Source organism: Gavialis gangeticus, unplaced genomic scaffold (assembly GCF_001723915.1).
Source record: "Gavialis gangeticus isolate Ggan-Ray unplaced genomic scaffold, GavGan_comp1, whole genome shotgun sequence".
Classification (NCBI taxonomy): domain Eukaryota; kingdom Metazoa; phylum Chordata; order Crocodylia; family Gavialidae; genus Gavialis; species Gavialis gangeticus.
Window position 1 is genome coordinate 18018039 of NW_017729026.1, and position 15104 is coordinate 18033142.

The following is a 15104-nucleotide window of genomic DNA, read 5'->3' on the forward strand; positions in this document are numbered from 1 at the left end:
TTGCTAAGCCACTTCACATCTTTGTTCCCCTCCCACTCTTAGTTCATCTTATCTATGTAGTTTGAAAGCTTTTAAGGACAAGGACTATGGGCTTGTATAGTGCCAATCATGGTGGGACTTCCCAGCACTAACATAACATAAATATTGATAGAGTCTATTAAAAAAGTAATTTCACTTAAAAACAAAAATCTGAATCCCAACTAGGGAAGAATTCACTGGAGCAAGTATTGCTTGGTGAATTTTAGAGTAAATGAATCAATATGCAGTTCATAGAAAAATCAACCACTCCACTCATCTGCATTCATACAAAAGATAAATCCTGTGCTGCCATCCTTGTAGAATTCCCAGATGATTTGTGCGTGAACCTAAATTTAGACTCATGCTAACTGTTCAGGAGATGTTGTTATCAACTAAAAACTGCAGAGAACCCGCTTCTCTCAATTCTCTACAGAGTTAGCTGATAATAATGATAAATTCCTGCTGATGCTATGTCTGACTGTGCGGCCCCTATATTCCATAATCTTTAAAAGAAAGCTATCTAATGGACAAATTCAACTAACATACTTACTGTATTTGTCTCACAGAAATATCCCAACTGAAATATATTTCTGCCTGAAACACCAGTAGTGATCATCAAGAAATTTTGGTTTATTAGGCAATTTTAGCATGCAGCACCACTAGGATAGCTTCTTTGAACGTAGACAAGGTGAGGCAGTAATTTCACCCTTTAATTTCTCAGGCTGCATTCTGCAGAGCACTGGGTAGTCCTGGAAAACCTGCTTATTTAGGGTAAGTAAATGTTTAAAAGGTTTTTCCAGGGTTGGGGTCTCAATTAATAACATTTTACATATATTGTGTTGGTATTAAGGTGCTGCAGCAGAGGACTACCTGCATTTTTACCACCTCCCTTTTTCCAAGGATGCTTCATTTCCAGCAGAAAACTGCTTATGCTGGTTTATGCTGAAAAATGTGAGTGTAAAAAAGGCATCTTATTTCACCTTAATTATATCTATTATACAACTCAGTCAAGTGACAGTTATTGGGGATAATATATGAGCCAGAAAGAATACCGGTTGACTTTCTGATCCCAAGTTGAGACCAGAAGCCTAGCAAGTTTTAGGGGGAAAAAAATATTCCTTTTTCACTTGTAAATCTTTATACAAATCTGCTCCAGAAGCCATTGAGAAATAATCAACTTGTAACCTCCTGAGGCCTTCTTTATACTGATAATTAGTTTAAAGAGTAGAACTCTAATTAACTCATCATACTGGCCCATCTCTTCCTGATTTGATTTAGCCTTGACCTTTGTAAATCCATAGTTTCATTGGTTTGCATTTGAAAATCAAGGGCCATATCACAAAAACACAGTGGAAACTTGTTTCTGAGAATAAAGGACACTAGGAAAAATCCATACCTTTCATTAGGATACCTTTCACCTAATACCTAAATTTGTTCATTTCTTGAAACACTGATATTCTCAAGTTTGTATTTGTTTCATTGGTTATCACATAAATGACCTGTTGGTCACAGATCAAATAATTCAATCAACAGAGTAAAAAAATCTGCCCTTGGGCTAAATCTTCTGCTAATAGATACTGGCTTAGATCCACTTATTTCGTGCAGATTTACACTAACTGAGAACCTGGTCTTGTGTGTATTAGGGCTTTGCAGCAGAACTACATGCTCAAGAGGGCCACAGCCTACCAAATGTGATATATATTAGAATGGATTCAGATCTTCTTATTTCAAAATCATTTGCATTTACATCAGCTGAAAGTTAGTTCATACATTCTTAATGACACAATTATGGCAGATGGCAAGAGGCCACCTTTAGCTATTTATCAGGTTGCCTGCTGTGACTCTATCACTACCATTCAGAGGGCTTAAGGGTTAGCTTTGCTGGGCCACAGATTTAAGTCTGCTGCAGTGGGCAAGTATTCAGGACAAGGAAGACTCAGTCCACTTTGGTAGGGCCTTGTCAATCACTTTTCGATAAACCTGTATTGCTGCCAATGCACAAAGAAATGCACCAAGTACAATGGAAGCCCAGGAAGAATTCAAAACCACGTACAGTTATCACCATTTTATCCATGTTTTATGGCAACTCGGCCACATTTCCAATAATTACACTAACAAAAGAAGCACAGGTCTATAACATTCTTAGCAGGCTACTTTTCTGCTCCTCCCTTCAGAATATGTGACTGGTTTAGGATGACATGTTAACAGTAACGTAGAGCATCAAGTATAACTTTATTTTAATGGCACATTTAACTAATTAAATGAGAGCAGAACTCTTGTGGAAATACATATGAAATCCACCCAGGTAGCAGATGAATTCATGATGGTCACTGCAATCAGCAATACCAAATTAATTCATGGCCATGTGGTCCTTGACATGAAATGTAACTAAGGACTGGTACAGTTTTGTTAAGGGTCTCCAATGAATGAAGACAAATGCACCTAAAATATGCATTTAAGTTGGTTTCTCAGCTGATATTTTAAACTGACTGGCTGTTTAGCTTAAGAGTTCAGACATCTCATTTCTTCTCATAGCACCTCTTCTCAGGCATTCCCTATATAACCACTGGCCTTTGCATGCATTTTTGACTGCTATCTTCATGTTTATTTTAAAACTGGATTAATGAGGTGCTTGTTGATGTATTATCGAAGCAGGATGCTGTGTTCAGTATATCAGCTTGCATTGAATCTGATGTGTACTATTCCTTCAAATTCTTCTACTGTCACAGGCATCATATATCTTATTTTTTTCTAAATATTGATTTTAAATTTCTTTTCTTGACTCATTACAATAGAATCTTAAGACTGCAAACTTAGTTTTCGCATAGAAATGGGAAAATGAAACACAGCAGAAAATGAATCGTAGTTGGAGTTTCATTGTGTGGGATGTTACCAAAACTTGCTTGAAGCAAACATCTGTTATACACAACCAAGGGTACTTGGAAGGAAAGTAACCACTTGCATGAAGAAATGCTATCCTCAGAAAAAGGTTTATTGCAGTAACATAATGATGGGTGGACAAGTAGGGCATGCACCCTGGCCATTGCCAAAGAGTAGAAGGGGGCACCAGAATGGAGCTGAAGGGGGTACCTCACTCTAATGTCCCCTGTTCCTTTCCCCCACCCACACCCTGCACCTTCCCTACAGCTTCTCTGACTCCAGCTCCAGTTCCAGTAGCAGGGAGGGCAGAGCACCAGTGGTGGTGTGGGACCAGTGTCTGGAGGCTCACTGAGGAGATATCACCTCCTCATTTTTAACTTGGTGTTTAAATGTTCATTTAATATATGAAACTTGGTGTTTAAATGTCCATTTAATATATGCATCAGCAGCAAAAAAATGAAGGGCCATCCTTCCTCCAGCCACTAGTTCAGCACTGCATACCACCACTGCCTGGGGTGCAGTACTGGCTAGTTATTCCTGTGTTTATGGACCTGGAATACCCTGTGCAGGCAATTTTCTTTACTGGTTTTTCGGTTCTGTTTTCTTTTTTTCTCTTTCTTTATTTTTCCACTAGGCAAAAATATTGGCTTGTCATGATTACTCCAGTAATTTATCTGAGTGATGCTCTGAATCTTGGAATTGGAACCCTGTTATTGGTTTATGCCACTCTGGGCCTGAATGATCTGCTTATGACCTGCATACACTTCTTCTGTGCCTAACCAAATGGTGCAGGGAATGTGTATAATATGTAGTATGGGGGGAAGATCATTTAGAAAGGTCTGCATGCATGAGGCATGAGGCATGCATTCCAGCTTTTGAGAGTAGTTTGCAGGAATGTCACAAACACAGCATCACTCCCACCCGAAATGTTATTCCTCTTCATTTGTCTTCTTCAGCAAAGTCTCTAATGAGCTGAAGTATCTTCTTACCTATTTGCCAATCCCATGGGACTTTCAGCAGCTCCTTGTGTTCCATTATTGCACTGGAAAACAAAAGAAGGAAAAGTTGCATGGCAAGGAACAAAAGGTAAATTACTTTCACTCATTCAGTTTGAATGCTGGACACAACAACATAGATAGATCCACAGACTCCACAAATCTACACAGACCACATGCCATCAGACCTACTTAATCCACCCTGACTTTTTCCGTGTGTGTTTCTGAAAGATCTTCAGGGTGATCATCAGATTTAATGGCATGCAATTTGCATTATTTTATCTCCAAGCTTCTGACCATCTACCAGTCTGTCTTCTGACTTAATAGTCTTAAAGCCCTTAAACTTCAATGAGTAATAATGTATCTGTTTGAGATGTACAAATCTTCAAAGCTCCTCACTGTATGGAATTGATACAATGCTAAGCAAATCAAAGACAAAAGGGGGAAAATTTCATAGGCTGATTTTAGAGACAACCAACCAGCCAACACCATGGTTTTTTACATAAAACAGGGCAATAATCACAGCAAAAATATTAATAAATAAAGCCCAGATACAGTAGATTAGGGTAGTCCAGTTTAGGGTTCTGTTTCAGTATCTGGTGAATCTTAACATACCCATTAATATCGCATTATTAATGCCAGAAAACTCCAGAGGTGGAACACAGGTATCAAGACAGATCCTCATGCTTTCAGGATAGTGTCTTGGGGATGTGGGCTCTTTGTTGCTCCTCATTCAGCTGATCACCTGTTCCAATCTGGGACTTTGGGGATGAAATCCCACAGGACTTTTAAAGTAAAGACCTACCTTTAATGTGCTTTATAGAGAGTCCAATGAACTCACTCCCCAAATGCCACTCCCCAAATGCCAAACACAGAGCTAAATGGAGGCATGGCGATTGAAATAAAGTTTTAATGACAAAATATTTTGTGCTCTTTTTGTTTTTAGCATTTGTGCACACATATATTTAAAAAAAATACAGACAAGCCAAATTCCCCTTCTTTTAAAGCATCATTGTAAAGGTGCCAGTAAGGAGAAGGCTGTGGTTCTGCAAAGTAATTTGGGAGGGTGTTTGATACATAGAGGGAAGTATGGAATAAGGCAAGATAACCTGAAAGATCAGAGAGGTAGCTCACTGGCAAGAAATGGAGGGATGGGCATGATATATATCAACTACATGGCAGAGGCAAGGAGCAAGCACCCTGATGGGAGTGTTGCTGTGTAGGCTGCAGTAGATTCCCATGTACTACTCTTCATTGTCTTTTTCTGGTCTGGAAACAAAGTTCTTAAATTTAATTTTATTTAAAATTTTGTTCACCAAAATATTCTCATAGAATGCAGCAGCTTGTTTTCAAAAGACTCCCAGGGGAATTGCAGGTAAACAGACACGTCTCATGCATGCAAAGGCACGTACAATTCAGCTCTTTCGCAGACAAAATAATCTCATCATTTTATACATTGTATTAGATTCTCCATACCTCAACAGAAAGCAAATTAGAATTTCCTCTTCCTCCCCAGGATACAACTCTGTAGACAAGATTTAGCTAGAAACCAATGAGATCCTGCAGTCTTACTATCAGAATGAGTCCCTGAGACATTAGGTTTTGTAATAGATGCTTTATTTTTTAATCCCTGTATTACCACAGTTTATATTTCTTCCAGACGCTGTCCATACCAGCATCCATTTAATTCCTATTCCCATCCTAGCACTGTCACATCATGGACAGCAAAAAACATTTGTGATTAGGGGCTGCTGTTGCTGTGCTGGGAATAGTCTGACTTCTGATCTAGATTCTTCCCCAGTGTCTTTCATCAGATTTAGATCCTGATTGCACTGAAATGGGCAACAATCAATCATCTACAGTTTTTTCAGAGAAAGCTTCTACAAATGTAAAGAAGTGAACTGTATTTCTCTTTGAAACAAATGCAGCTCTGGGTTGGGTTAGACCTCAATGAACTTTGTGCCCATAATAGCTGCCTTTCATGAGGAATAAAGGTAAGAAACAATTATGTTCCTTTATATAACCAGAGAGCCAAAACATGAGCAGCCTCCCTCAAACCACAAGCACATGTCATGAACCCAAACCAAAGAACATGCGTGGCACAGATGGTAGAGGGGGTTTGCTGGTAAAATGTGTATATCCAAGAAAGAAAAGCATAAAAAGGAAGGAACTATATAGCCATAGAAACACTGGTAGCATGGCCCTTTTTAGCAGCTACTTCACCATTGCTGTGTGGTATACCAGGGAAGCGCATCACTATGGTAAAGTAGCTGATTGTCACATGTAGATGCTCATGGATGCTATGTGTGTTATGCATAAATATGCTCTTTGACTCTGCTTGCATCAAAAAGGGGTAATGGTATTGTAATAGAATATATTAGCACTAGATTTCTATATGGCAGTTTACATATTGTCATGTATTTATATGCATTAAGAAAGACAAAGTCTTTGCTTTCAATGTCTTGCGTGTCTGCCAACCACAGATACTTCAGATATAAAAATTGGGTTCACATGGAAATAAGATATTTTAGGAACTTTCATTTTACAAACTTAAAAAAAAAAAGACTAGTTGGGTGTGTCTACATGAGCCGTTTACCGCAGCTGACTAATTAGATCTGCAGTAAAACATCACCGTCTACATGTGCAGTGCTGTTAGGGTGGAGTAAACTAATAAATTCCACCATAGGATAATACTGCCAGACACAAGTACTATCCTACGGTGCAGCTTACTCTACCACACCACGTGTGTAGACACTGACAGGTCTGGCTGGGGCATGAGGGTGCTTCAGTGCAGGGGCTGCTTGCCAGCTCACCCCACACTGAAGCACTCTTGTGCTCCAGCCATCCCCTCTGCTGCACACCGAGGTGGGTCAGAGCAGCCTCAGGCCGGCAGGCTGATCCCTGCAGTTCCCTGCAAGCTGGGGCTGCTCTGCCCTGGCTCAGCGTGCTGCCGTCTTGGGCATATGTGTACACACTGTGCCCAGGAGCAATAAACTCAGGTGTGAACTGTGCCAGAGTTTATTCAGCTGCATTCATTTCATGTGTAGACGTTCCTCTTTGTAGGTATAATTTAAAGCGCTGTGGGCCAAACTTTTTGCAGGTATACCAGAAGTTAGTCCCAAAACCATCCTGAGTGTGACTTCGATCCCATTCCCTTGCCTGATTTCTGCTCTGTTTTCCACTCCCTACCCTCTGCTCCCTGCCCAATCTGCTGCTCTGCTTTCTTCTTCTTGACCCAGTCTCCCTGCCTGATTTGCTGCTCTGCTCCCTGCTCCATCTGCTACTGTGCTGGCTGTCCCCTCCCCAAACTGCCATGTGCCACACACAGAGGCCGCCCATGCCACTTGGGGGACAACCTGCAGGTTGGCCAACCCTGATTTAAAATGCATGTCAAAATAGTGGGTGAAAAAAAAAACTTGATTATTAAATAAATTGGGTTGGTGAAGCAGAACTTTGCAGGGACTTATTTTGATCATATTCTATTTTCAATTGGACAGATTAGTGATCTGGTTTTGATTAATAATCAAAAGCTCCTTTAGGTACCAGCCACTGCTGATAATCAGACCTGCATAAAATTTAGCAATATCATCATCTGAGGTTTTGTGACTGCATAATTCTTTATCAGCTCAATCTTTAAAAGCTGGATCCTACTTTCCTCCTACAAAGCCTGCATGTCTGGACTGAAAATACCCATTTGTGCCTGCACAAGGGTTTTATGGGTAAAATGGTTATGACCAAAACTCGGGGGCCAATCTTAGAGCATTTGGTTTTAGATGTATTATCACTGCAAAGTACCTGTTTTTGTGGGGGGGTTTCTGCATCGCTAAGTATCATAATTTTAGTTACAAGGAATAAACCAATTAATAAAACATGTTCTGGCAGGGTCAGTTTTTCCACCTTTTTATCATTCTGGATGACTTTTAAAAAACATAAACCATGATTAAAAATAGGTAGGGGCTCTCAATCCTAATTTAGCTTGAGAAGTGGAATCGCCATGTCTTGAAACAACAAATAGGTAGACACTCCTTTTCCAGCTCTCCATCTCTAAGGGCACTTTTAGGACACCAATGACACCTGTCAATCAAATGTAGAGGATTACTGACATTTAATGACATGACCTGACATACTAAAATTGATCAAGAGATATAAACACAGAGATTAAAGGGAGTCAACTCATAAAGAAATGGCACCTTTGAAGAAAGAGGCTCTGGTGTCAACAGGAAACAGGCTTTGAATTAGTTTTAACAGGCTCAGATTTCAAACCCACTCACTTACAGCTGAATTCCACTGAAAAAGGATCCAAAGAGTCCAATCATGCCCAAGAATTCCACTCGACTCAGGTTTCGGACAATGTACTCCTCACAAACATTGGAGATGCCATAAAGTGTTGCTCCACCTAGCACTAAGAGATCCCCTATCAGCTTATTTTCACCTAGGAATAAAAGGAGAGAAACACAGTAAATATCTACTGAAGGATACGTTGTTGCATGGTCTTTCCCACAGATTCACAACCTAGCTAAACTGTGTTAACCCACTTCTTTGTAAACAAGACGGATGCAATATACTGTACATGATTCACAACTTGCATTTAAAATTTAAAGCAGTCTCACAGAGACTGAGGGAGAGATTTAGTTGTTTTTGGAGGAGAGAATCTGGAAGAGAATGTGAATTGTAAAGTCTAGAAACACACTGGGCACATCTACGCATGCAATTAATGCAAAGCAATAAACTCTACTGCATATTGCCCCAGAGTTTATTGCTCCCGGGTGCCATGTTTACATGTGTGCCTGGGACCACAGCACATTGAACTGGGGTGGAGCAGTCACAGCTAGCAGGGGACCTGGGGGGTCAGCCCGCCAGCCTGTGGCTGCTCCAACCCAGCTCAACATGCTGTAGAGGGCTGCTCTTACACGGAAGCACCCTCGTGCCCCAGCCAGACTTGTCAGCGTCTACACGTGGTGCTCTGCACTAAAGAACTCCGCTGTAGGATAGCACTTGTATTTACAAGCACTAACCTATGGCAGAGTTAATTAGTTTACCGTGGCCTAATGAGGCCGCACCTGTAGATGCTGAAACTGTACTGAGGTGCTAAACGTCTTATGTAGATGCACCCACTAAATAGCGTATTTCAGTGATCATTTTTTTTTATTTGGTGTGGCATAGAGTGTTAATGAGGATGATTTTAGGCTGTATATAACCACAGTAGTGCTGCCTAATACACTAGATGCAAAGGGTCAGCCTATTGTGCCTTATCACCAGGGAACTGGTTTTCTCTGATAACACCCCTCCTCAATTTTCAGATTAAAAAAACTAACGCAACATCCACATTTTTCCGTGATCAAAATGGAACACCACTAATATATATATTAGCTAATTAGTGGAACACCATTAATTATATATATTATACATATACATATACATATATATGTATGTATATATGTTCCAGATTCTCTCCTCCAAAAACAACTAAACTGGTATGTATGTATGTATGTATGTATATTAGTGGTGTTTCATTTTGATCATGGAAAAAATGTGGATTTTGGGTTACTTTTTTAAATTTGAAAATTGGGGATTTTTTTTTATTAGAGAAAACCACTATCTTTGCTTATCACTGAATATACTGCCATTTTCAAAAACTGAACTCTCCTTAAACCTTCCAGGTTTATATTATTATTTTTGGAAAGAGAGCTGGCAGATAGGTTTATTCAAGTTCCAACCTGAAAATGCAAGGCCCCAATCTGGTAAAGGGCTATACTCATGACTAATTTTAATTATGTCCTAGTCACAACAGATTCAACAGAACTGCCAATAGAGTTTTTAGAGAAATTTCAACACAACCATATAGATTCACTCCTCCAAAAACAAATACATTTCTCCCTCAGTCTGTGAGGTTGCTTTCAATTTTGAATGCAAATTGTGAATTACAGTATATTTGCATCCATTTTGTTTACAAAGATGGGGAGTTTTGCTGGAATTTCATCTCAAAAGTTCCTATGATGCTGAAGTACCCAGGTTTGCATTTTGGGAATGAAATATCTTGATTGTTTGTTTTGAAATAACTTAAAAAATATTTTGTGTTTTAGATTAAAGCAAAACTGAAAAAGATCCACCCAAATACATTTTATTACGGAATTTTCTTTCATGGAGAATTCTGAAGTTTCCATTTTCCATTCTAAATTTGAAATATTAATATTTCTGTCCTTTGTACAACTCTACTGCCAGCATGTTTGAAATTAAGCAACTGCCTTTGCAGGTTTGACCTTTACTTTCATTTGGTCTTCTTTTTGCCAAGCACCACGGAAAAAAACCTTAGCTTAAGCCTCAGATAATAGAATATTAATATTTTCTCTTAACGATAGCACAGTTACAACTTCATGTTAAGTATGGGTGAGCTATATGAAAGGCTCTGAAATCCATGTGGGTTTATTGTAGTTCATGAGGGTCCAGGGAAGGCATTGTAATTCAACTTTGGCCTCAGCTGAACAAGTGGTTCAGCTTTCCTAAACACAAAGGCTAAGTACAGATGTTCAAAAAGCCCCTGGTGGAGGCACTCTAACTAATAGTGCTTTACTTAAAGTGCTGTAAGTTAGTGTGGGAGCAAACCCAACAGACATTTAGTGTTCGGTGCAAGGGCGCTTGGAGCCTGCCCACTCTGGCAAGCAGCTGGAGAGTGCTCCTGCACACCTCCCAGGAGCCTGCCAGAGTCGCCCCCTTCCCAAGCCCGAGGAGGGAGAGGATAGATGAGGGGAAGATGGAGCTCCTGTGCTGTATGCTTCCCCCCTCCCCCTATAATTCACTGAAAAATTTTGCCTATACCTGAGGTCCAGTTATCTCTCAGTTGATCTCAGTCACTTAGCATTTATCTCAGCTAGGACATGACACTCCATGCTCCTTTGCAAAGCAATACTGAAGAGTTATTATTGACCTCAGAACTTGGTTTTAGAGAATGGCTTGTCAAAGACATTTGCATGTGCATCAAAATCTGGGCTCTTGAGCCAAGAAGATTTCTTGTCAGGCTGTTGTCACAATGACTGTCATTCAAGGTGATATACTGAAGTCATTTAACCACTACTGTACCCATATATTATGAATTTGAACCCTAACCTTATATGGTTTCGAAGAATGGGCTTCATGCATATCTCATATCTTACAGAGGCCTCCTTCGGGAAATTTGGCTCTGAGACCAAACGTTTTGCTTTAAAGCTGCTATTTGTATATTTTAAGTCTACTTGCATACTTCGGTTTACATTTGAAGCCCTGTTGAGGAAAACTGGACTGATTATATAGATGGAAGATGAAGATAACGAGAAGGATGTAATTATGTCTCTTGACTAATGCTAATTAAAAGCTTATTTGGTCAAGGGGTTTCTCATATGCGACTCTTCTGCCCCTAAACTGCTCATAATACATTCATATGTATATAAAATTACTTTGGTGCAGCCTTGAAGACTGGAGTAGTGAAGTGGAATGTAGGGGATGTTGGAGATGTACACAGAGTTGTAATATGCCAACATCCAGCTGGGGCTGATCCAGTCCCAGTATTATTGTGGGTTGTGGGTGGCCAGGGCTAGGATCACTCAAGGAACTGAGGTGCCAATGAGTCGGGAAGAACAAGCAGATTCCAGGGACAAACTGAGTCAGGAAGCCAGGATGTCAATCCAGGAACAGAGTTTAGGAACAGACTCAATTAGGAAGCTGGGGGATATGGTGACTATGTGGGCGGTTTTTAGTTGATCAAGCAGCTCTGGGGTAAGAGGTAAGTGATGGTGTTTGCAGATGGTGACCTGGTTCAGGGCCTGATAGTCTATACAGAGTTGGAAGCTCCCATTCTTCTTATAGAATAGGATAGGGGCTTCCACAGGTGAGGTGCACTTTCTTATGAATTCTTACGCCAGGTTTTCCTGCAGATATTTGCAGAGGACAGCAATTTGAGGATCTGGCATAGCATAGATACATCCTACTGGGATCTTTGCTCTCAGCTGTAGGTTGATGGAGCAGTCATAATCCTGGTGTGTGCTGGGGGTGGAATTCTGCATTCTTCTTCTCAAATATATTGATGTATTTCTGCTATTTGTGAGGCACCAGCAATGCTGCTGACAGTAGCTGGGATCAAAGCAAACCTCAAAGGCTTTCCATCTGGCAAGGGGGGCATGACAGAATCAAGGGGTAATGCAGGGAACAGATTGCCCTGAAGCATATCATCTCAGGATGTCTGAGGATGTTCATCTCCAGAGCAGTGTTCTCCCACTCCAAGGTACCAGATGCCAGAGGTAAGGCATCTCCAGTTTTGATGGTCTCTGGCTTGGTTTGTTGCCTTAATGGAATTCCTATGGCCTGTGTGAAGGTCTCATCAATAACACTGTCCACTGCCCCAGAGTCCCGGGTTAGAACCAGAAGCAGGCTGATCTGACTCAGGACCTGGAGGTGGGTGTTAACTGAAGGTTTTGAGCATTGGGCTTGCTGTGGACTTCTGTGGTTGAGTAGGTGAAGGGAGTATTTGATGACCCCAAGATGGGCCCCCCTTACTGGGCCTGGAGTAACTCATTTCCCTACTCAACTTTCTAGGAGCATTTGGCAAATCTGTGTCCCTGGGCCTCACAATGGAGAGACACAGATCCTGTTGGTGCCATTGCTCCCTTTCCTCTGGTGTAAGGTGACAGAACCCCCCAGTCTGCATAGGCTTGGGAGCGACTGCACCAAGATGTGGGCCAGGAGGGGGTAAGGAGTACCTCTTCCTCCCTCCGCTCTTACAGTCATTGATAAATGCCCATTGCCAGGTCCATGAAGGTGTCAAGCCCTGAGGTCAGTTCCACCTGTGTAAGTTTGTCCTTTACCTCTTACCTCAGACTCCACCAAAATTGGTAAAACTGGGCTGTTCTGTTCCAGGGGGTGTCCACCATAATTAGAGGCAGAAGACGGAAGCATAGGTGATGACAGTACCCTTGCCTTGGTGACAATATGGCCTCTGCTGTCTGGATTGAGTGGAGGACATTGAACATACTGAGGAATTCATGGAGAAATGTCTCCTGGTCCTGAAAGACAGGGCTATCCTGCTCCACTAGTGGTGCAGGCCAATTGAAGTTATCCCAGAAGGCTTGCCTTTTTGTGATCCCTGAAGCAGGTTTGAAGTTGGGATAACAATAAAAGGCAACAATGGGTAAGGAACGCCCCCCCCCCCAAGCACTGCCATACCTTTCAGGCAGTGGGAAGGGTGATTGGGGCTCTATGGAATGAGCCTGGAGCACAGTTACCTTGCTCTTTGCACTAGTGCCGGTATGCCATTCTTCTGGTATGCCATTTGGGACCAGAGGGATTCGTTCCCAGCCAGCAACTACACCCAAGCTTCTGATACTTGACAGGTGGAGGCAAAGTGATTCAGCTGGTTTTGCCCAACCTGTGGGTCTCCCTGAGGTGTGGCATCCAAGTTATGTGAGTCTGAGGGCACAAGCAGGGGATTGGTCTCCGTACAATACCCTCTTCACCAAATGGATGAATGGTGCTATGAGAATGCAAAGTATGGGAGTAACCTTGCAAGTGATTTACTCAATGTCCAAACCCTATATTAATATAGGTATAATTTATTTTTTAGTGGGGACTGATACTGTTAACTGGATAAATAATAATATCTACTAACATGATAAATAATAATATCATCATGGCAGAACTTGTTATAGTGATATCAGGTAAATCCTGTAAGTGCATAAGTTAACTCCTCTGGAATGTAAGCAAGTTTTACCTAGGAAAAAAGGCGCTTATTGAAAATGAATTAAACTCCACTAGGTTTTTGTTCATCCCTTTTGCTTGCTTGGTCCAGGAAAATATACAATAAACAGTGCCAGGCTCTTTATGGAACTGCTTCCTAAAGCCTTTTATTTTACAATCAATGTTTATTATTTGTGTATTTAGACTTTTAGTGCCTATCTTGACTCCTTAACATAAATGTTTCAGCTCATTTATTTTACTCCCTTAGGGGAAACATGTGACACAAAAATATATCCTTGCATCTTAATAAAGTCATTTTACAATTTTAAAGGTGCTGGAACACTTGTTATGAGAGGCAGTTGGCTGAGGTTCTTCTCCCTATGTACCAACAAGCACAGTCAGTCTTTTAGGGCCAGGTTTACATTTGAAGTAGGCAAGAATGCATGCATATAGAACATTCTGAATAAAACTACTCGATACCTATACGTGCTCTTTAGCAGAGCATATGGCAAATAGTGTCTTCTTCTTAAACACAACCTTCAGAGTCCCAGGCTGAAGAGTTACACTAGTAATTGATATATTATATCTAGCTTTTTCATTTTGCTTAACATGACGAGTGAAATCCTGTGAAGAAAGTAGATTGCTAGGGAGATGGAACACATAATGGATTTCATGCAAATCCAGTTTCAGTTTCAAAGTTTTTTCCAATTTCCTAACTCAACTGGCTTTGAATAACCTGAACAGACGTCTCTGTAGCTGCACATCTGTTAATGAATGTACAACAGACGGGTTACTTAACAGATCTACTGCTACTGAATTCCTTTTAAAGGAACTTGGAACTCCACTGGGCAGACTCCTTGTGTAAGCTGTGTACTTACAGATAGCTTTCTGGCCTCTGAACCAGAAATGTTCCCTTTAACTTGGTGCAGCAAGCTTCCAATGAACCACTTCCTAAAAAGCAGATGATTCAGTAGCCAGGGAGAAAGGATGCTTCCTTTGGAGCTTGAAATCATTTGATTTCAGTTGGGTCTGAATTTAAATTAGCTCAGCTTTGACTGGCTGATACATAGGACCAAACAGGCCTGCTTCTTTTTTGCTGGGACAGAGGTGCTTCTGGAGAGGGAGATGGTTTGGAAGTCTTTGGGACAGGGCAATATTGACTGGTTTAGTCTCTGTCAGATTGCCTTGATTTTGTTCAGCAGCATCAAGGCAAATGCTGTTTTTATAGCAGTTGATTTGTATTCCAAAAGCTGACTCAAGTATTGTAAATCCCAGTGTATTATGCTCAGCTCACAATTTGGTACTTTTAATTAAGACTGAAAACTGTATCTAATTGACAGTCTTTGCACAGAATTTATGCCCTTCCCATATCATTCTGGTTGGCATTAGGACTACCAATGTGATAGAAGATATTGGTTGATGAAATGTAACTTTGCTTATTCTGCCCATTAGTGTGCTGTAATAGTAACTAAACATACACTATTGGTACAATGCCACAGGGTGCCACAA

General features: G+C 40.8%; 1 protein-coding gene across 1 annotated transcript in view; it reads right to left on the reverse strand.

Moving 5' to 3' along the window:
* The window catches only part of SLC35F1 (solute carrier family 35 member F1), a 221239-nt gene that overhangs the window by 58024 nt on the left and 148111 nt on the right, over window positions 1–15104 (reverse strand). The window contains exons 5-6 of the mRNA XM_019520219.1: window positions 8169–8325; window positions 3888–3940 (exon numbers count right to left, since the gene is read on the reverse strand). Of these exons, the coding sequence (XP_019375764.1) occupies window positions 3888–3940; window positions 8169–8325 (210 nt within the window). The remainder of the gene's footprint in view (window positions 1–3887; window positions 3941–8168; window positions 8326–15104) is intronic.